This window comes from Microtus pennsylvanicus, chromosome 18, assembly GCF_037038515.1.
Source record: "Microtus pennsylvanicus isolate mMicPen1 chromosome 18, mMicPen1.hap1, whole genome shotgun sequence".
NCBI classification, from domain to species: domain Eukaryota; kingdom Metazoa; phylum Chordata; class Mammalia; order Rodentia; family Cricetidae; genus Microtus; species Microtus pennsylvanicus.
Genome location: NC_134596.1, coordinates 31,823,732 through 31,846,951, shown reverse-complemented (window position 1 = coordinate 31,846,951; position 23,220 = coordinate 31,823,732). Strand labels below are relative to the sequence as shown.

Genomic DNA, 23,220 nt, shown 5'->3' with positions numbered 1-23,220 from the left:
AGTGAATTCCTGATAAGGAGACTTGGTGAACACAGTCTCTTTCCAGAGGTCGGCGGTCAGGTCTTAGAGATGGCATGAAAGGTGGCCTTGGCAAAGTTGCCCAGGGTGGCAGTGCATCAATGGCTGATGTGTAGCAGTCATCAATGCCAGCCATCATCAGTAGCTTCTTGGGTACAGGAGCAGAGACTATGCCAGTGCCTCTGGGGGCAGGGATGAGACGCACCAGCACAGAACCACAGCAGCCTGTCACTTTGCAAGGAACAGTGTGGGGCTTGCCGATCTTGTTTCCCCAGTAGCCTCTCCGCACAGGGACAATGGAAAGCTTGGCCAAGATGATGGCCCCTCGGATGGCAGTGGCTACCTCCTTGGAGCACTTGACACCGAGACCTATGTGACCATTATAGTCCCCAATAGCGATGAAAGCCTTGAACCTGGTCCGCTGGCCTGCCCTAGTCTGCTTCTGCACGGGCATGATCTTCAGAACCTCATCCTTTAGGGAAGCTCCAAGGAAAAAGTCAATAATCTCAGACTCCTTAATGGGCAGGGAGAACAGGTAGATCTCCTCTAGGGACTTGACTTTCATGTCCTTAACCAGGTGGCCCAGCTTGGTGACGGGAATCCACTCCTTGTCTTCAGCTTTACCTCCGCGAGCCCCGCGGCCTCGGCCTTGGCCACGGCCTCGACCACGGCCTCGGCCCCTCAAGCCGCCACGGCCTCCTAATCCTGGGCCCCCGGGTCCTCCGGGCCCTCCCACTGCACCGGCGTCATCCGCCATTTGGTGTTTTCCAGAAGAAGAAGAGGAGAAGCTTTTTGTTTCTTTTTTGACTTTTTTTTTCTCCACAAAGATTCTCTGGCAGCTGATCCTTTTTTTTTTTTTCTCTTTGCATGTGTTACTTTTCTGCTGACCTGATCCAATCACAAACCATCATTTCATCTTGTATGGTCTATAAAGGTAAACTGTAGGACCTGCCAGTATCATGTCTATCCTTGCCAAGTGGTGGTGGCGCACACCTTTAATTCCAGTATTCGGGAGGCAGACGCAGGTGAATCTCTGTGAGTTCGAGGCCAACCTGAAATCCAAGAGCTAGTTCCAGGACAGGCTCCAAAGCTACCAAGAAACCCTGTCTCAGATAAAAATAAACACCTTGCCCTGTGCTTTGGGAGGATGCATCAATATTTCGAAGACATCATTTCTCCTGAAAGTAAATTATAAATTTAACCAAGCCTATTAACTCTATCATCAAACTATTTTATGAAGTTAGGTAAGTTGATATTAAGTTTCTTTCATGTGGAAAAACACATTTAAGAGTAGCCAAGAAAACCCTACAGAGGATGTACTGGAAGACATTAGAACACAGGGCAGTGCCTGTAGTTCAGGTAGCATGGCACTGGGGCTGGGCCGGATTAGTGACTGGTGGAATAGAAAAGAAAGTCCATAATTAGACCCAATCATGCATCGGGACTTGTCACAGGATGGAAGTGGTATTTCAGATCATTGTACTCTAAACAAATATCAGTGGGACAACTGAAGAGTCGCATAATTGAAGACAAACATGGATATCTATCTTATACCCTACGCAAGAGTAATTGAGTGTCTGAGCAGCTAAATGTAAATGTTGAGGCCAGGAAAGCACCAGGGGAAAGCAAGGAGACGCCATTTTAATCTCTGTAGAGAAAGGGCTTTCTAACGGTGGTTCGGACACGTCATCATAAGCAAAGGTGGAAGACAGAGGACCACATGGGAGAACATACTTATAGCATCTTTCTCTGCAGAGACAGCTCTTTTCAAGTGAGACCCCACGTGATAGTGTGAAGCTATAATCCTATCTCCCAGGAGGTGGAGACGGAAGGATAAGAAGTTCAAAGTCATCCTTGGCTACATGCGATGCTCAAAACCATCCTGGGATATAGCAAACATGTCTCATAAACAACATTGGAGAGCCGGTCACCAAAATCCCAACAGAACAGTGGGGAAGAACCTGAACAGAAAATTCATTAAAACTCCAAATGCAAAAGCTGTTCCAAACATAAAGTGGTGTTCAAACGTAACACTGATGACTGAAATGCAAATTACGACATCTATTCTCACCTGTCAAACTGACAAAAACTGACGGCACATTCTGTTGGCCAAGAACATGGAGGAACAGACTTTCAGACATCAGTGGCTGGAATGCAAACTGGTACAGCCCATCTGGAGGGAAATCTATCAAAACAGAAAGAATATCTATAGTTGACTCAGCATTCCCATTTCTAGATAACTGGTACCCTACAGGTACAACTCCAATGATAAATAAATAATACATTCTAGAATGTTCATTGTTTCTAATTCCACAACACTTGAGAACACCTCACCATTCACACACGAGAGATGGTTGGGTAAACATGGCGAATCAACACAATTAAGTGCTGTGCAGTCCTGAGAATGAACTGGGGAAGAGCTAGCTCTGTGGACAAATCTGAAGGGTTCCTAAGATGTACCGTGTATGTCTGTATACATGTATGTTCATGTCTATGCAGGTAAATGTTTGTGTGCATGTATGTACGTATATGTATGTGGAGGGCAAAGGGCAGCCTCAGGTGTTGTTCCTTGGGTATCATTCACCCTGTTTGTATGTTTGCTTGTTTGTGAAAGAGTCTCTCAGTGGCCTGGAACTCACCAAATAATCTAAGCTGGCTTGTTGGCAAGCCCCAAAGATCTGCTCATTTTTGCCCCTTCAGTGCTGGGATCACACGTTTGCACCAACAGATGTGGTGGCGTATGATTTTAATCTCAACATTCAAGAAGCGGAGGCAAGAAAGATCTCTGTAACTTTGAGGCCAGCCTGGTTTATGCAAGCTTCAGGACAGCCAAGGCTGCATAGTGAGACCTTGCTTTAAACAAACAAGCAAATAAAAACCAACAACAAGAACAAGAAAATGGCCAACAAGTGCACGCCACTTCTGCACTTCAAGGGAAAGGTGAATTGTTTGCAATGTCAACAAGACCGACTTAGTCTTCCTATTGGTGTTTCACTCAACTCCCTCAGCGAGATTGTGCATACGTAGAGATGAGTGACTTCCATCTTACCTTCCGTCACTGCCTCTGTGCCATCCACAGATGCAGAGGGTGATGGACCATGACATCATCAGGCACTGTCAGGCAGGGAGGCACAGGAAGTGGTGTGGGGCTGCTGAGCAGCTGGCTAGCTTCCCAGCTCTGAGTGACAGCAATGGATCTGTAGTCTCCATTACGTGAATGAAATCATGGGTGCTTTCCCCACTTAGTCAGTAACTTTGGGCTTGTTGATGATGCTGGCATGTCTCATTTCAGGAATGACCATCCCTGAAGAAGACGCTGATGTAGGGCAAGGCAGTAAATATTGCCTTGTGGCCATTGGGAGGCTCCAGGTAGGCAAATGCCTGTCGTTTTCGTCTCCAATGAGGGCTTGTTACTGTGAGAAACAAGAGACTGAGTCTGGGTGTCTCTTCATTTGGAAGTACCATGTACTCAGTATTTGTGGGGTTATGTGCCTCACTCTGGGTAAGGATAAGGCTGAGCCTGGAGATAAAAGAAGGGTACCATGAAGGATGCACCACAGAGGCCTTACTGTGCTGAGGGTTAGCAGACCTCTCTCCCACCTACAGGTTACTGCAGAAGTGAGTTCCTCCAGAAGTCACATCCTTGATAACCACCTTTAAAGTCTCCCATGGGTCTTGTGGGACAAAGTCCAAACTCATCATCCCATCCTCCTCTCCTTCCCTTCTTATCTCACCACATCCTCTTACCAAACCACACTGTTCCCTTCCCATGACGCCACCACTTGGTTCCCCACCTCCATGAGTATTTTCGAGCTGTTTCTTCTACCTTGCGTTAATTGCCGTCCTGATTTCAGCATTCCTTCTGTGTACTTCCTGCCTTCACAACCCTTGAGACCCTAACTCAGTACCAATCTCCTTAGTTCACACTAGACGATGCCGCTCCCTCACAACACACAGTTCCCACCTCAACTTCGTTTGCCTGACAAGGGCCTCTGGGTTAGGGGCCCTGTCCTGTTAAAAGTGAATTCACTTGAGGCTGGAGAGATGGTTCAGTGTTAAGAGAGTTGGAATATCTTCCAGAGGACCTAGGTTTGATTCCTAGCACCCACATGACAACTCACAACTGTCTGCAACTCCAATCCCAAGGGGAATTGATGCCCTCTTCCTCAGGCACCAAGCACAAAGGTATACATGCAGGCCAAACACTCATACACATTAAGTAAATAAATAAAACTTAAACGTTTAAATTTACCTGGTATCTGCTATACAGCAGCCACTCAGTCAACTGGCTCATTCATTCTTGCTTTGACATTCACGGTATTTTCCAAACTGAAGAAGGGAGGCATGGTTGACAATCCAGAAGGCTCGTGTTTCACATCTTTGGTCTCCTAAGTCTGACCATTTTCGAACAAATGAATAAGCGCTTCATTCACTTAAAACAAACACTGGGTCTTCACTGGGGTGTAAAACAAGAATGGTTGGGTGAATTCAGTCCAGAAATACGTACCTTTTGAGTCTCTACACCAGTTACAGAGAGGAAGAAGAGAGAGGGAGAAAGTGGCAGCACTGAGCACCCAGCCATCCCCCAGCATAGCGGGCAGTATCTCTTTTGGCATCACAATTATAAATTATTCTAATTATCCATTATTTCCACTGACTAATAAGGGAACGAGTGCTCAGAAATGTAAAGAAAGTGGCCAAGCATTGGTTAAATCCCCCACGCTCATCTTTCCAGTGGCACAGAAGGATTTGTGTATGAGCTTCAAGGTCTTCACCTGCGCCCGCTATCCACCCTCTGTTCCAGGTGACCAGCTCTCCTGTGTGCATGGACATGAGCGGCATGTCGGTGCCCACAGAGTTCTTGTCCCGGCATAACTCCGATGGGGTCATCACATTTGTGGACCCAAGATGCATCAGTGTGATTGGCTACCAACCCCAGGTCAGTGGCTAGCCCTGAGCTCCCAAAAGCTGGTGGAAGATTTAGCTTCTCTCAAAATGTGTGCATCTTCCTTGTTCAAGGTTCAGCGCCATGACCTCTTGGAGAAGTCACGTCGGGGTCTAGATTCTCTGTCTGTCTAGACTGACACCCTTCCCAAGGAAAACTGTTCATCGTAAGACAGCACCACGTTAAGTGGACTGCTTGTCTCCGGTCCTAGCCTTTCTGTGGCTCTCACCGAGCTTTCACAAAGGAGGGGGAGTTGAGTCTGTGTCACAATGCCCCAGGGAGGTTGCTTCATCCTTTGGAGAAACCTTTCTACTTGAGGCATAGTTTCAAGTCTTTGCTCCAGATCCTTCCTGAAAAATTAGTGGCATGGGAAACGCAGGAGCCACCCAGGTGAAGCTGAGGAACCTCAATCACTTGTAGTGAAAAGCTGTGTCCTAAACCTAAGGATGTCTACCAGAGGAGACACTTAGGGACAAGTGTGGGAGGATGGAGATGTTACCAAATGAGCACTGATTTCCTAGGTGTGATCATGTTTTGGCTTTGTAGTATGCTGACATTTATTATATTAATGATAAAAGACTTCGTGAAATGTTATAAGATCTACAACTTATTGTCAGTTGATCTAGCTAACACACACACACACACAAAACTCCCAGCTGCATTTGTGTATGGACATCTATGAAGAAAAGGAAAGAAAATATTAGTAACATATTGACAATTAAATCAATATAATGAACATGCAAGTATTTATTATATATCCTTTTACCTTTTCTATAGTTTTTTTAAATAAAAAAGATCATTAAAAAAGAAGGGCTCTTTGTTCTAAGAAACAGACTTTGGGAAGCTTTGAGATGTGTTAACATGAGTTATTTTAATTGCTTGTGTAATTTTTTTATTTGCTTAACTTTTTATCCATGCTGGAATCAGCCCTGTGTGTAGATTTTAGAACTAGGAACAGTCCTAACCAGAAACATTATAGAGACTGTCTATAATTCTGAAGCTAGGCTCGTGCGAACTGTGACCTCACCTCTCAGATAGAATAAGGGAAACGCCGATGGCCCTTACATTTCTGGACAGATCGGTGCATCCTGCAGCAACAGCTTCCTGAGCGTCTGTGTGCTCCTGGGTGGGACATAGGAGCTGCCCCTGACCGCTGAGTCAGCTCGCTTCAAGCATCTCATGCTGATGCAGGTCCCCATCCTCGAGCTCATATCTTTTGCCGTTTAAGACACTTCCCTGGAACGTGTTCAAGTTGCTCTTTGATGGTTTTTTTTTTTTTTGTATTCTCCCATTCACTGTAAAACACCCAAGTTGGAGATGAAGACTGGATCTTTCGAATCACACCTGGGCTAGTGAAGGTCAATAAGGAACAGGCTTGAGGCAAGCCCAGCTATTGTGGCCTCGTTCAGCCACTCCTTTCCATTCTTACACAGTTTTAGTTTTCGTGGGCAGCAGTGTCTGTTCTTGAGCTTACTTTGGATGTTTTTTTAAAAATATGTTGATTGCAGTTTGCCTCTTCCAGGCAAACAGGAAGAAAGCCGTGTTGTGAAGTTGCTGATCTAGCGCCCAAGCAAAATTAGAAACCAGTGAGGACTGAGCCAGGGGGGGTTTAGAATGGATGCAGACAGGAGGAAGGGCCGTTCTATGTTTAACTTTATGGTGGGCAGGCAAGAGGAGATGGGCTCGCAGGGATGTAAGCAATACCTTTGTCTCTACAGTGGGGGGTAAGAGATGGAGAGTGGTCTTTGGGGTTTTTAAAACTATCTGTCCCCTTTAGGACCTTCTGGGAAAGGATATTTTGGAATTCTGCCACCCTGAGGATCAGAGCCACCTCCGGGAGAGCTTCCAGCAGGTATTGCCCATGGCTGTTGTTGCTGCTGCTGCCTAGCGACCTACCTGGCGGGGAGGCAATGGCAAGAGGAATGGAGGCTACTGTGGGCTACCAGGCTGGGAGTGCCCTCCTATAATGTCACCCACCCACTCTGGGCAAGAGTTCAGGCAAAGGGAGTGAGATACATGAGGAAGTCATTGTCATTGTTATATGGCAGGAAAGGAGGGCAGGTTCTGAAGAGTGTCCCCAAGCACCAAGTCTAGAGAGGGTAACTGGGGAGAAGAGCCAGCTCACAGCTGACATGAGTTGTCAAGGGACAGTACAGAAGACATGGGAGATCATGCCAGAAGGAGGGGCCATGCCAGACATGCTGGTGTGGCCTGCCCGCTAGGAGGGTCCTCAGAAGTTCCTGGGTCTGACAAGGAGGAAGTAGAGGGCGGTGACACCAGCCAGGTCGGGTCTGGGGCCTCCTGTGCAGCGCTGTAGAGCCTCACTTATCTCCCAGGTCACATGATGGTAAGTAGCAATTGTTCTGAATGTGTAAGCAGAACAAAGCTCTGAAGGGCTGCTTGGGAAGCCCAGGGACACGGACACACACAAAAGAAATGAAAGATAAGCCAGACCTTTAGAATGAGCGATGGGTCTCAAAGCTGTGCAAAACCTTTGAGAGTCAGACATGGAAGGCAACTTAAGGAGAGAATCACTCAGATGGGGAGAGTGGGGGAGAGGCAGCCTGGCAGAACGGTCACCATAAGAATGGCACCGTGTGCATCATTTCATAACCAACACCCCTAGCATGAGTCCCAGGAGGAAGGTGGCAGGAGTTAGGAGAGGCTCACTGAAGCAAAGGGACAGAGTGTCACACTTCAGCAAGTTAGAGCTAATTCAGAAGGAGGGCTGTTGGCTCCTGAACTGGCCTGGGGGGAGGGGAGAACTCCCTCGGGCAGACTCTGACGTACTGGGGGGGGGGGAGGTTGTTAAAAATGAACATAAGAGACCTTCCTTTGAGTCACTTTTCAAGAGGGAGGAATCTGCTATCATCTGGAGGATGGGCTTACCTTGCTTGGCATTTTGGTTTACAAGTTTCTCAGTCTCAGCCGGGGGAGGCCTCATCTGCAGAAACCTGGGCCTCTGGTTTCACACCTACGTGACACTGGGGGGAGGGGCTTCCTCCTTGACCTCAGTTCTGTTCTGACATCACTCCTTCCCACTCCGGTTTCCTTTCCTTTCCCTAGCCCTGCCTGGTCGGCTGCTTCACACTCTTCTGCAGCCGGGAGGATATCAACCAGAGAACTTCTTCCTCCTAACCTCGACTGCAGGGTGGCCCCAGCCCACTTGTCCTCTGGCTTTCTGCCTGCCTCCTTCCAGGCAGCTCTTCACCTGTCATCCCAGGGGCCAGGGTCCACCACACCCAGCATACGGCAGCCCCTCCCTCACACCACTCCCAGCCAGTTGCCCAGGACAAAGCTCAGCATCCCTTAGGCACAGACCTCATGGCAGGTCCTCCTAGAACAAGACACCATGATGTCTCCCTGCTTCCTCCTGTCATCCCTGCCCCCTCCTAACTGACTGAGCAATTGTTCCCTGCCTCTCTCTCTCTCTCTCTCTCTCTCTCTCTCTCTCTCTCTCTCTCTCTCTCTGTTGTCCTTTCACTCCAAGCCTTTGTAAAAATACAAACTGGGTTTAGTCACACAGTTCGTTAAAACTTGCCAGCCATGGTCCACGTACCTACAGTTAAAATTTGTTTCTTCCCATGGTTTCAGGCTCATTCCATGCTTCTTTGGACACGATTCCTCAGTCTCACTGGCTTCCCCTTACTTCTTGAACATTCTCTTTTCCATCTTCTGGCTATGACTTAGCCATTCCCTGGCTGGAATATGACCCCCTGCTCTTCACATGGCTGACAGCTCTCAACCCGTGTCATCTGTGAGATCTTTCCAGCAGCTAAGAAAGAGGTCTGTCTGATCTTCCTGTACCCCTCGTTTCTCCTTTACCACGTGCTGTTTGTTCTGTTGATTTCCTCTTTTTTCATCTCTTTCACTGGAACTTGGCTTGACTCTGGGCAGACCCCTATGCCCGTACTTGTGAGCATCATCTCCATGAGGGCGGATTTGAACCAAGCTGCCTAAGCAGATCAGCTGACTCCCATTTGGGGACAGTGTGAAATCAGAATGGGGGAGACTTTACCAGGATGCTTTGTGCCACGTTTGCTAAGTGTGCAGAAGTGACGGTGACTTGCCTAGCCAGCTTTGGGCTCTGCGGGTTTCATCTTTCTGGGTATATGGATGTGAGTCTCTCATGGTGATGGATCTGTCATCCTGTTTCCAGTAACTATCCAGATCCTTCTTCACGTGTTTTTCCATGGAACCCCCAACCCTATCCCATAAATACTGTCCTCATGTTTTCCCTAGTAGACAATGGGACTAAGAGTATCATCCACTCCCACTGCCATCATGATGAAGCATGTCTAAACAGAAAGAGTGGGTGTGGAGTAGGAGCCTGCTCTAAGTTTCTCTCTTCTGTTTGACCTCTTGGCAAACCGACTGAAAAGCGGATTCTGGGAGCCGATTCACTTTCCCGCCCCCTGGGAAGGTACACTAACACCACACTAAATTCAGAACTTGTGTGTGTGCTCTATGGGCTTCCTGTCTGGGCAGTTCAGTGCTTTGTTTCAAACCAAAGTTCAAGGGCTGACTCAGCTTTCTCAAGAACAAACCACTTCCCTTTATCAACATTGGTCCCCTTCATTGTTGGTGGCCAGTGCCCAAAGAACACAAACTCGGGCCAAGTCTGGGTGTGCCTTGGGATGTCTTAACGGCTATACAGTCGCTGCCCGTGTGTCCTGGACCTGAGCCAGGGCTTCCCCTTCTGGTGCCACAGCCTTAGTTTCCCTTTCACTCAGGGATGAGGTAGCAGGTCTCAATACAAGTTATTGAAGCTGGCTACCAGGGTGAGATGTTCAACTCCTTTTGTTCCCAAACCTGTGAGGTTCCCGTGGCATCTGTAGTTTACACCATCAAATGTGACAGGATAGAGTGGAGCCTGGGTGAGATGGGAGTGGATGCTCTGGAGGCCCTGGTCTTGCTCTCATGACCCAGGGCAGGATGGATGGCAGGCGATGGTGATGATGATGGTTTGTGGTCCTCACTCATGATGATAGTGTTGATCATAATGGTAGTAATAGTGATAACGGTAATAATGGTAATGACTAGGATGGTGCTGATGGTTGTACTAGTACTGGCTTTGACTGTGGTACCTATAGATGATTATGATGATGATAATGGTGGTGATTATGGCGATGGTGGTGATGGCAATAACTGTGGTGATAACAGTGATTGCAGTGGTGATGATGATGATGACAGTAGTGGTTGTAACAATGTTGATGATGGTAGTGGTCATGTTATGAGGATGATGGCAATAATTGTGATTGTCATAGTGATGATAATTAGTGTGATGATATTGACAATGATTGTGAAGTGATGGTAATAGTAACGATTGTAAGGGTGATGGCTGTAGTAGTAACGATGGTGGTGGGTGATAATGGGGATAGTAATTGTGGTATTATGAATAGTCATGGCCCCCATAGGCTCATATATTTGAATGCTTGGTCATTAGACAGTAGTGCTACTTGACATGGATTAGGAGGTGTGGCCTTGTTGGAATAGGTGTGGCCTATTGGAGAAAGTTTGTCACTGAGGGTAGCCTTTGGAGTTTCAAATGCTCAAGACAAGCCCAGCAATCAGTCTCAGTCTCTCTCTCTCTCTCTCTCTCTCTCTCTCTCTCTCTCTCTCTCTCTCCTCTTTCTCCCTCTCTCTCCTGCTGCCTGTGAATCCAGAGGCAGAACTCTCATCTCCTCTCCAGCACCATATCTGCCTGCTTGCCAACATGCGTCATGCCAAGATGACAATGGTCTAAACCTCTGAGTTGAGACTATAAGCCAGCCCCAATTAAATATTTTCCCTTATAAGAGTTGCCATGGTTAGGGTATCTCTTTAGAGGAACAGAACATGTACAAAGACAGTGAGGATGGTGGTGGTTAAGGTGATGGCAGTGGTTGTAACAGTGATGATGACGATGACGACGATGATGACGATGATACCCGTGAAAGCTGCTTTCCTGAAGAGCCGAACTGAGCTAGGTTTTAGGGTCTTTGCAGTCTCTTGTACTACTAGCCCCACATTTGAGTGAAGCACACGATGGTGGTCACTCTGGAACATAAACTAGCCCGGCTCGCATGCATAGTTCAGTCCCCATCACGACTCAGCTTTCTTGCCTGTACATGGTTATCCCGCTGTGCTCTCCACAAAGAGAGCCCTCAGTCTTATTTGCCAGTGTCATGCCTACCCTCCTTTCCCTCTGGAACTCTTCATTCAGTGTAGTAATAGGGGCGGCAGGGCTGCGTCCCCAAACACCCCAGCCGCCTGCCCGGCTCGGCTAGCTTATGCCCCGAAATAATTACACAGACACTGTATTCTTTTAAACACTGCTCTGGCCCATTTCTAATCATCTGTGTAGCACCCCTAGGTGCGCTTACCGGGAAGATTCTAGCCTAAGTCCATCCTGGGTCGGAGCTGGGGCATGGTGTGCGTCTTCCCTGGAGCAGGTAGCATGGCGTCTCTCTTGCGTCTGCTCCCGAGAGGAGAGCTGTCGAGTCTGACCTCACTTCCTCTTCCTCCCAGCGTTCTGTTCTGTTTACTCCACCCACAGGGCCAAACAGTTTCTTTATTGCTTAACCAATGAAATCAACAGATTGATATGACACTCCCACATCACTTCCCCTTTTTCTGTTTAAACAAAAAAAGGAAGGCTTTAACCTTAACATAGCAAAATTACATATAACAAAACAGTTATAAGTAAAAGTTACATCAGAAACATTTATACATATAACAAAATTGACCTTAAATCTCTATCAATGCAAATTATTCATACCTATATCATTTCCCCCTTTAAATGTAAAAGAACATTTATAAACAATATTTTGGGAACATGGGCGCAGTTTTTTCTCTCCAAACTGCTTCCTGCTGAATGGGGGCGTCGTTAATGATTTTAGGGTGTAACCTGTGTGCCAGGTTTATCTCAGTTGTCAGTTGAGCAAGGCAATTTTCTGAAGATGTTCACAGCAACCCTTCAGGAGGACGTGGTCCATCATACCAAATCGGAATAGAAGAAATCCATAGAGTCTCATCCTCTGTGAAAACAAAAGAAGACTCTCTCCAAAGCATCATATCCTTAGACCCAAATTCTGAAATCATACCCTCATGATATCCGTTCTGGTTCCACTTGGCAGCCCATATAATGAAATGTCTCTCTGTACTTAGCTCCTTCACAGTCAAAAATTTTAAAGAAAACACAATGTACATAATCCAGACTCTCTGTGAATTTTCCATCTTTACGCGGCTTATTTTTATTTATATCTATAACTATCTGTACTCTGTCTCTTTAAAGACTTTACTTTTACTTTTTTCTTTTTAAACCATTAACTTTATTCTCTATATTCTTTTTCTTCTCTCTCCCAAGCCAACGTACATTTATCCAACAGTGTGACTCATTTAGTAGTCTGAATCTGTCCTATTGTGAATCTGTAATTTTTTACTATCCAGGAGCAGTTTTGATTTGCGCCTTTAAATCATTAGGCGCTTAAGAATCTAAGCTGAGACATTCCTAGGTTAAGGTTTTGTTTTTTGAGCGCATATCTTTGACCTGGAATAACCCTGTAGACCAGGCTGTCTTTGAACTCTCAGAGATCCGCCTGTCTCTGCCTCCCAGGCATTGGGATTAAAGGTGTTTGCTACTATACCTTGAACTCACAGAGATCTGTTTGTCTCTGCCTTTTAGGCACTGGGATTAAAGGCGTGTGCTACCACACCTTGAAGTCACAGAGGTCTATCTCCCTCTGCCTCCCAAGTGTTGGGATTAAAGGTGTGTACACACAACAACTCTCTTCCTTTTTTTGTTTTTTGCTTTAAGAACTTCAACTTTCAGCTTGCATATATTTTAACACACTTTAAACCATTCAGAAATTTTCTCTGTCTTTGAATCTCTCTTTACTGTATATCTCTCTTTTTCTGACCACAAGAGCCTTTAATTTACCAAGCAATATCAGTAGGACTAAAGGTGTGGCTTTGACAGCTGGATCCTTAGCTTTCCAGCCTCATGGCTGATATACAGGCTGTAGCCACATTTATAGCATTTCAAGGTCCCTGCCAGCCAGCGAGCTACAACAGACAACACTCAAATCCTCTCTCGGTAGCCAGCCTTCCTGCCTCAAACAGTCAGAGTTTGCCCTGGCAGGATGGCCCAGAAAGCCAGCATTTTTAAATGGCGCAGCTTTTTTCCTGCTACGGCTGAAAACCGAAAAGCATGTGTTCAGCTTTTCATCAACACCGTTTAAGTGTTTCGTGGCAGGACCTCTTAATGAGCTGCAGGGTTTTGCAGCTAAAGCTGAGTCAGGAAGCCTCTTGGGGCTACCAGGTAGGAGCGGCACTCAGCACTTTAATTCTGAGACTGAGCATGCAGCACAGAAATTCTTTTCATCAAAGTTACATCCAAATCTGACACGCAGAGCACTGCGCAGTCTGAAAACACGTCCCTGTATGGCGGCAGGAATCCGCCATGCTCTTCCGCCTGCCTAAGCCTGATTCTGCCTTCTGCCCAGGAGCAGGCGGGGAGCTCTGAGTCTTCGTCACGGTCTCAGAGCACTCTCCTTCCGATCCCAAGCGGGAACACAAACATAAAGCCAGAGTTTGCACTGGCGGCACAGCCCCAGGAAGCAGCGCTTTAAGATAACGCAGCTTTTTTTTCTGCTGCTGTTGCCAAATCAGGAAATCTCTCTACAGCACGCCACCAACAAACAGCAAAAATCTGTGTTAAACTCTCTCTCCCTTATTTTTAAGCCTTCTCAAGTTTTTTGTGGACTCAGTTAGCCACACGTCTGGGCGTCAATTCAGGTCAGGACCTCAACAGCAGGCCAACTCCTGGCTCTCCTGGTGAGCCCCTGACATTTCATTGTGGGTTTTTAGTAGATTCTATGGGTTATGGCTCTCCATGTCTCCCTCGCCCCTGCTGGGTGACAGGTACTTTGGAACAGAACATTCACTGAGGCAATGGGGACTCAACACAGGGTGTTAAGGTTGGTAAACCAAAGATGCAGATCAAGCCCGTGTTTTTTCCCTGCCTGTGGTTCCAAAGCCTCAGTAGCCCATCTTTCTAACGCAGTATCCTGCTGTATGGCCTCATGGAATGGTGGGGCAGGGCTGTCAACGTTCTTCCTCTCTTCTCTACCCTCACCCCCTTAGCTTTATACAAGTAGGATCTACTGACACCATGAAGATTTCTCACACCCCTTCAGATCTTCCTGTGGGAAGAAACAGAAAGCACACACCCTCTACACACTCAGGACAGAGGACAGAGGTCTATGCATGCATGCTATAGGCACCAAGGGAGCCCTCAGGCTGCTGGCCTGAGAGGATGTGGCTTTGGTTTCTGGCTCCTGTGAGGGAAGAGTCACATCTCTGTTAGGAGGCTGTGATGGTCTGAATAAGAATAGCCCCCAAAGGCTCATGCATTTGAATGATTCATCATCAGGGAGCTGTACTACTGGAGAAGGATTAGGAGGTGTGGCCTTGCTGGATGTGTGCCACTGGGTGTCTTAGTTGGGGTTTCTATTGCTGTGAACAGACAACATGACCACAGCAACTTTTATAAAGAAAAAGCATTTAATTGGGGTGACTTACATTTTCAGAGGGTTATAGTCCATTATCATCATGGTGGGACAGGGTGGCATGCATGCACACATGGTGTGGGAGAAGGAGCTGGAAATCCTACATCAGGGCTTACAGGCAACAGGAAGTGTCTTACTGGGTGTAGCTTGAGCACAAGAAACCCGAAAGCCCCCCCCCACACACACACAGTAACACACTTCCTCCAACAAGGCTACACCTCCTGTTAGTGCCACTCCCTTTGGGGCTGGGGGCCATTTCCTTTCAAACCACCACATTGGAGGTAGGCTTTGAGGTTTCAAAAGCTTCTCTCTCTCTCTCTCTCTCTCTCTCTCTCTCTCTCTCTCTCTCTCTCTCCTCACCCCTCTCTCCTCTCCTCTCTGCTTGTAGATCAGAATGTAACTCTCAGCTACTCTCCAGCACCATGAGTATCTGCTGCCATGCTCTCTGCCATGCTGATAAACAATTAAGCCTCTGAACATGCAGGTCCCTCGCATGTGCCTTACCAAGTCCCGTGGTGTCCCTTCACAGCAGTAGAACAGTGACTGAGACAGGGACCAGCTGTCTGTGAGGCAGCATCCTCTGAGAAGGGCAGCTTTACCTCACCCCCCAGCCAGCCTCCTTCTGGGTGCTGACAAGGAAAACCGCTGCCTCTTCCAGCTTTCTGTCTGGTTTTTGGATCACTCATATGTTCCCCAAGAGGGTCTTGTCTGATACTGTGCAGTGTGGTTGCGCCTGGTTTTCTCCAGGGACCTTGTGGAAGAAAAGTCAGCTTGTGAGGTGTGCAGTAGGTGCTGCTCTGTGCCAGGCACTGGGCTCGACTGTGTGAGCCTCAGTCACATGTCTGCAGGCTGTGTACAGTATGGGAGAGACTGCAAACCCCCAATGGGAAGCAGGATGCAGACACAGTGCTCTTGGGAGGACTCTGACCTTGCCTAGTTCTAGAATCCGGCTCTGCTGTTGTCAGCAATCCGACTGCATTCAGACCCAGGAAGACTGCAGACTTCACAGTCCCAGGACCTGAGGGCTGTGCGTGCCTACAAAAGGGACTTCTGCTTGCCTTATCTTGTCCTTGGGGGACTGTCACGTCCAGGCGAGGTCTGTTTGTCTTTCTGATAGCTTCTCTATCACCCACTTCTTTCTCTTCTGTGAGAGCAACACCTGGCTGCCTCCTTTGTATACCTTTGTATTGTGTGAATGAATAGAGAGAGAAAACAAGCTGTCTCCAGAGAGATAAGCTTGAAACTGTGGCTGTAAGATCACAGTTCTTGTCCCCTCTTTACCACCAAAACTGTCTGGTCTTGGAGAACTTAATTCTTTTGCATCCTGGTATTGCCATATGTAAACAGTGAAGCCACCTATCCAGACCCTGCTGGGCTGCATTACAGGGTGTCCATGAAAGTGCGTTGAAAACCGTGCCACAACATGAAAGTAGTGGCAGATCAATACGTGCTTATAAATAATGCATACAGATTTATCATTTTATTTCACCTCCTTCCTGAGAGTTTATTTGATCTATTTTACAATGTCAAACAGAGGTTAAAATTGTATGTGAATTAAGTCCATGATGCATTGTTGCTGCACGCTTCAGTGAGACAGTTACTCCAGAGTGTTAGCATCCAACCCAGTCATGCCCAAGGCAAGAAAGAGAGAAAGGAGGGAGGGAAGGAAGGAAGGAGGGAGGGAGGGGGAAGGGAAGAGAAGGGAAGGGAAGGGAAAGGAAAGGAAGGGAAGAGAAAGGAAGAAAGAAACACAACTTTTAAGGTGTTCTCACAATCTGATTTGTATCTACTAAATTAGAAGAAGCATTGACTGTTATTGAATGACCCAAGGGCAGTGCCCTCTCTGTTTCAAGGGGAAGCAGACGGAAGTGAGAGCTTAGCTGCTCCCCGTCCACTCTTTCTCTCTCCCCCCCCCACTGTTGCTGGCCGCAGCACCCCACTCTGAGGTCCTGCTGACTTCTCAGCAGCTGGCCACCCATTCCCTCTTCCTCCTCCTGCTGACTTCCTTGTCCAAATGTTTTTGCAGGTGGTTAAACTGAAGGGCCAAGTGCTGTCTGTCATGTATCGGTTCCGCACCAAGAACCGGGAGTGGCTGTTGATCCGCACCAGCAGCTTCACCTTCCAGAACCCCTATTCCGATGAGATCGAGTATGTCATCTGCACCAACACCAATGTCAAGTACGTGCTCCGTCCCCTCTTGGGCTGATTATTCACGTAGGAATCGCGTCCTGACCGGCTTTGCTGGAGGCTCCCTCCCTCCGCCCCCTCCCCCGCAGGCTGTAGCTGCAGCCTGAAACCCCTGCAGGGTGAAGGAGGAAAAAAATGGGAGACTCTGGGTTCCTGTGACTGTGGGGTGCGTGCATCCATTCCGTATTCAGGCCAAGCAGAGAAGAGCTCTGCCCATGCCTGCCTCCACATTCTGTGGTGCTAGCCACTCCTGGTCCTGCTGATGCTAATGAGTAGAAGAAGTTTCTGGAAGCTCTGGAGACTTTTTTTTTTTTTTGGAGAGATGGTTTACTTTGTAGCCCTGGTTAACCTAGAACTCACTTTATAGACAAAGATGGCCTGGAAGTCTCAGAGGTCTACCTGCTTCTCCGTTTTCCATGATTTAACTTTACTGTATTGTGAAAGCGCTGCACGTTTAAGGGAAACCACGCTTTGAACTTGAATCTGCTCCTCCCCTGTGCTAGCAATGTGCTGAAGAGAAAGCTCCCAGGATGCTAAGCTGTGGCAGTGTGAGGCAGCTCCACGTAGCCACACACGTATGAGAAAAAAAACAGCCATCACTCTCCGTGTGTGGCTAAACTTGGTGCTGTGAGTTAGGGGCACTGGTGCTTGTTTTCAATACCACACCCATGCTGGATTCATCAGGTGTGACCCTGGTGTGAGCTAGGGGGCAACCGTACCCAGCAAGGAACCATGTGGACACAAAGGTGTCCCAGTGAATTACAGCACATGGAAGCCACGTCTAGGGTGACAAAGAATGTATGAGACTGGCATACTGCCCTTGTGTCTGCCACTCATGGTCACTGGACCTCCCAAACTCCATCTCCCAGGTTCAGTCGGGGATGGTCCTGAGCCCACGGCCTTCTTGGCCTCATCTCCTGAAGCAGGGGATCCTCCATCAGAGCATTCATTTCCACCAGGCCTCGCCCGGCCACTGCTACCATTCAGCTCATCCCAGCCCCTTGCAACCTGGCTCTCACGCTAGTCCAGCAGCTGCCGCACGCCATCCGGAGCACACAACTCTTGCTCCCAGGAACTCCCCCCCAACTGTCTGCTGCACCAGCTCTCATTCGAGACATTTTTCTCCCTTTCTGTACTTGGTACAGCTGGATTCTTCTTCTACCCCATCTGCTGGTCAAACCTGTAAATGGAACAGAAGAAAGATGAGAAGCCGTGGATCCAGATGGGCAAAAAGATGATCTTATCTCAATTTTCTATGTCCTCTTCTGTCTTGGGTTTTTGATCGAAATGAGGGAATCCCATTTCTCCCCATCAATGCCACAGTGTGGTAGAGGGGTGCTCTTTACCTGGGAACCACAAAGGCACCCTTGAGTGACACACCCGTATCTGATCCTAGGTCTCATGAAGCTAAGGAAGGCTGACAGATAGGAGCAGGAGGGCCCGGGTGCTGCTGAGTTCCAGGTGTGGAGTGACAGGCTTCTTGGGTACCCACAATCTGGGGGCTCGAGGTCCTTGCCAGGGAGAGGGATAAGACGTACGGTGCCAGCCCTGACCTGCTTAGCACCTGTGTGAGCCAGATCTCCGCCGTTAGGCTTGTCTCTCCCAATATGGCCTCACACCTGCCAATTCAGGCTGCCAAGAAGTCATAGAAATAGACAAACACACCAACTGCTCAGAGTCCTGCACACTGTTCCAGAATCTCCCCGCTTTGGATGCCAACAGGTTGGCTGGTTGTTAGGGAAAGCCACCTCCTCTCTGGATTCTGCCTCCTTCTCTGGCCCTCATCCCTTTTTGTTCCTTCGTAACTCATGGTTGTGTGCACAGGCCTATACAGAGCAGGGGCCCTGAGGCTGCCTACTCCCTATGGGTGACGCTGCTCCCTGAGCTTTGAGAATGCCATCTGCACCACACTGTCGACCCTAAGTCCTCCCTGTTGATGAAGCTTGTTCCTCTCTCACGTCAGAGCCACCCCATCGACAGTAACAGCCCTGAGTCTTGGCCGGGCACCCAGCAGCCTTCTAGATTTGGATGAGAAGGACAGACTGACGCTCCTTGTCTGGAGGGGAGGTTTGGCGCCTTTAAGTTTTCATCATTCTCCTCTTCCAGTGTTTGTTAACCTTCTGCTGTCAGAGTCACATGTTTAGTCACAACTAATGAAGCTGGATCTTCCTGATCACCATGACCAGACATGGCCTGTGCCAGTCAAGATGGCTACATCACTGTTCTTGTCCTTAAGGGGAACCTGGTCCCAGAAAACCTAAGGCTCAGGCTTCAAAACCATGAGAACATGGGGAAGACAGGTGACAGTGGATAGATACAGAAGAAGAAGACAAACCAGTCCCCCAGGGCCTGTGGAACACCCCCAGGAGGCAGCCTTGACATGAGGCCCGGAAGCAAAGTCACTCCCCTCTGCAAGCCAGCCCCACTTGAGAGGGTTGGCCTTCTTTTCCGAAAGCCAGGCAGTTTTGAAAAGAAAGAAAAGCATTTCGTTCAGGGGTGGACTATCTTGCCTCCTCAGGCCGCTCATTCTCAGTAGCTCCTGGAGGATACGCAGATCAGAAAGCCCCTGAGATTGATACCTGTAGCATCAAGAGCAGCAGCAGTTTTCTACGGTAGGTGAGGTGTTCAGTGGTAAGGCTGCAAAGCTCACTTGCAGACGGTAGAGGGCAGTGCTAGCCACACGTGCGAGTAGACGAGCTTTCTTGAATTTGTGAGGTCAGCCTTGCCAGCTGTAGGGCAGCTAATTAGGAATGATCCTCCAATGCCCCGTGCTTCGTGGGAGGAGCGGGGAGTTGCTTGCCCAGTAACCTTCAGCTGAGAGCATCCAAAAGCAACTTCCTGACGAAGTTAAGCAAGCGCTGGGTGTTTAGCATTTGTGCTAAGCTGCTGAAAAGGCTCTTTGTCACCTCTGACTTCTTCCTGGCCCAGAAAAACAGGCTGATGCAACACACTGACTGGGTACACATCTCGGAACAGTGCCAGGTCTTGGTGTTAGGGAGCAGATACTCTGAAAGACCAGTCGTAGGCTAACTAGGTGCCAATCATGTCCGTCTTTTTCACATTGGCTCAGCCTAGCTCCTTCCTGAACTTTCATTTCCTACCTTCCTTCAGGGAACTCACATGCAAGTCTCCTTAGGCCAAGCCTCTGTTATTAAAATAGCACAGTCTGGGGTTGTCTCAGGTTTTCAGGACACAGGTTCCTAGTGTGTGTATACATGCACAGGAACATGTGTACACCCGTGTGTGTACAGATGCTTGGGTACAGATGTATGTGTCCTTATGTGTGCATGAATCTGTGCATGTGTGCAGGTATACACAGCTATGTGAGTACGAACACGGGTTCTTAAAGTCCCACTAGGCCCAAGGTTCAGCTAGCCAATGATCACACATACTCAGCTCCTTCTGTAGCAGTTACCTGCTTGGTAGTAGGTGGAGAATGGATTGTATGCAATCTCTGAAGGAGTTAGAATATAAACAGTAACCCCAGAGCCTAAGGAGCAGGGCCAGGAGTGTGTGCTGGGAGCAAAGGCACCGTCCTCTTTTGTCTTCCTTGCTGGAGCTGTCTTTCTGCAAACCAGGCAACAACTGCCAGTCAGTGAGGGTCTGAGGCTCTTCCCATCACAGGCTCTGAACCTAGGCAGTGTCTGGGACCCTAGCCCATGTCCTTCTCTGGCCTCTCAGGGGACGGTCACCTTCATCAGGCTGCTGTCGAGCCAACCCACAAGGCCAAGGGGCACTTTCTCTGAACTGATACAGGGTCATATCATTTCCTATCCAGATTGAGTCAATGCCAGGTGTCCAGAGTCCCCCCCCCCCAGGAGCCCTGGGACGTGTGGGGGGGTGTTTATTCTGGGCTGGGCAGAGGGGAAAGTACAAGGTCCACAGCCCTGCCAAACTGAATTAGAATCCCTTCTGTGCTACGTTCTGTCTGGGGACACCACTTAAACTTGCCGAGCCTCGTCTCCTCTATCTGATAATTGATTGTCTTATACCGTAAAGATGTAAAGTGTTGGCGGAGTACTGGTGATCTGTCTTATAGCAGCCTGCCAGTGAGCCATCATCCTTCCCCGAGATGCAGGGAACAGGAAACAAAGTAGATAATGGAGTAAGAACAAGGAAGTGCGGTGATGCTTCTTTTATAGTTAAGATTATATTGATTCTTTTAAAAAAAAATTGAAAGGGTCTCGTGTTGCCTGGACTGGCCTTGAATATGACCTTGAATTGCTGATTCTCCTGCAGATTCTGGGGTTACAGGCAAGGGTCTCCGGAACTGCCTGTGTGTGGCACTGGGAATTAAACTCCCAGTTTCTTGCATGCTAGGCAAGTGCTCTACCAACTCTGTTGCATCCTAACCCTCTTTTAAAATTCTTTGAAATCTCCATTTGTTTTGAAAATTACTCTTGGTGCTCCATTCTGCTGATGGGCTTCCACTGCCTGGGGAACATCACACACTTCTAGTCCCGTCCTTGCCTTTGCTCCTCGGCTCTTGTACCATCCTGAGATGGCAAATCCTTCACTCCCTTAGAACCCCAGTCTTTTCCTCTGTCTTCCCCTGGCACCCAGTTCCACCAGAGCAAGAATCTGGGGGTTTCTGAATGAATCATCAGAACTGGTCTTTGGCTATGGGGGTTTGCTTTGCCTTAGCCTAGTTCACTGAATGGACATCTCAGTTTGATTCCGTAGCAGCTGCTCAGCAGGTTCTTCAGCAGAGCCTCTTCCCTGGGGTCTCCAGAACTGAGTTCCTTGCTCTCTACCTTGCTTGTAGCATCTGAGTTAGGGGCTTCACTGTTCCCTGATAGCAATCCTGTCTCCCTACTTTAAAACTTGAAGGTGCTGGGTGTTTCCCAGAACTCCAACATGACAGCCTGGCAGAGCAGGAGGTGCCTAGCAGAGTAAGAGGAGCCAACCGCCTCGAGAACCAACCCTGAAGTCAGACCCTGCTCTGCTGTAGCCGAACATCTCTGACCTACCCCGAGCCTTCAGCTCCAGCTTCTCGACTTTAGCATGTGGATAAAATAACCCCCATGAGAATCTGGTGCGAGATGAAGAAGAAGACATGCACCCGGATAGCCAAGTGTGCACACTACAACCAGCGGCTTTGTTAGGGGCTGAAACCAACTGCTTTCCTCAATTTTGCTTTTAAAACAATTTTAGTACTATACTTTTTACCTTGCATGAAACAAAAGTCATTAGATGAAGCCTACTGTTTGAGCCAGGCGTGACGGCGCCTCTCTATCTTCCTAGAAGTGAAAACCCTGAAGCAGGAGGATCAAGAGTTCCAGGCCAGGCCAGGGTGCATAGCAAGACCCTGTCTCCAAAATATTCGAAGGCGGAGGAGATGGCTCAGTGGAAAAAGCACAGGACAATCATGAGAGCCTGAGTTAGGATCCCCAGTATCCATGTAAACAGCTCATTGTAACCCTGGAGCTGCTGGGGCCACGACAGATAGATGCCTGGAGCTCATTGGCCAGCCAGTCTAGCCAATTGGTGGGCTGTGGGCTCAGCGAAGGATCCTGCCTCAAAGGATAAGGTGGGAACTAACTGAGGAGGACTCCTGATGCCAGCCTGTGATTTCTACACGCGCACAGAACACACATGCGCATGCCCACACCCACACACTCTTCACCTTACCATTTTAACAGCTCATGGAGATGCCTAAGTCTGAAATGCAGGGGATGAAATAAAATAGAAGCGGAAAGCCTTTTAAGGGATCTGTTGAGCATGGGCTACTAGGCGACTTTGAGGAGTGTGATTTCCGCCTCTCGGCTTCCGGTTCCCTCACACTGCCCTGACTTTATTCTTTCACAGGCAGCTTCAACAGCAGCAGGCAGAACTGGAGGTACACCAGCGAGATGGGCTGTCGTCATACGACTTATCTCAGGTGAATTTCTGGGAAGCTCTTCTTCTCTGTTTGGCCCTATCTCGCCCCAGAATCCTCACCCTAAACTAAAGCTAAACTCATTCCCTATATCCCAAGGCGCTCTGTTCTGTCCGATCTCCGAGGTAGTAATAGTATTTTCTATCCCTGGTGCCCACTGTGGCTCTTCCTTCTGGAAGTGAGCCACACGGAGCAGAAAGTCGGGAGAGTGCAGGTGGTGAGCCTTGGTCTGCCAACACTGAGTATCTTTAGGGGACAGAGGGAAATTCCGGTGTGGGCCTATCTCACAGGTGCAGAAGCCAGCAAGAGCAGGCTCTGGACTTGGCTTCCCTGGCTTCCTAGCATCTGTCTCACCTTTGTTCCCACACCTGTTTTGCTTTAATGTTTCTCTTCCTGTCATACTCCGTGTCTCTCCTTTCCTTCTCTCATCTCCTCTTGCCCCTCTTCTCTCCTCCTCTCTCTGGTCCTGCTTCTGACAGCTGGCCATCAGAGAAACTGAGATGGGTCAGTACCTAACTCATTCCCAAATTAACCTTTAGGCTGTTGTCTTCCTGATGTTTGTAGTAGGTTGGCTCTTTTTCATTTACCACTGAAAAAGTCTCTGTGACTCTGGCGTCTCTCCTGTAACCCCTAATTCACAC

The 23,220-nt window shown here is 48.3% G+C and overlaps 1 protein-coding gene across 10 annotated transcripts in view; it reads left to right on the top strand.

The window, feature by feature from the left end:
* The window catches only part of Arnt2 (aryl hydrocarbon receptor nuclear translocator 2), a 143,843-nt gene that overhangs the window by 100,351 nt on the left and 20,272 nt on the right, over positions 1-23,220 (top strand). For all 10 annotated transcript variants that reach the window (XM_075953259.1, XM_075953250.1, XM_075953256.1 and 7 more), the window contains exons 9-13: positions 3,311-3,387; positions 4,823-4,957; positions 6,741-6,815; positions 16,541-16,692; positions 22,510-22,582. In XM_075953259.1, coding sequence (XP_075809374.1) covers positions 3,311-3,387; positions 4,823-4,957; positions 6,741-6,815; positions 16,541-16,692; positions 22,510-22,582 — 512 coding nt within the window. The remainder of the gene's footprint in view (positions 1-3,310; positions 3,388-4,822; positions 4,958-6,740; positions 6,816-16,540; positions 16,693-22,509; positions 22,583-23,220) is intronic.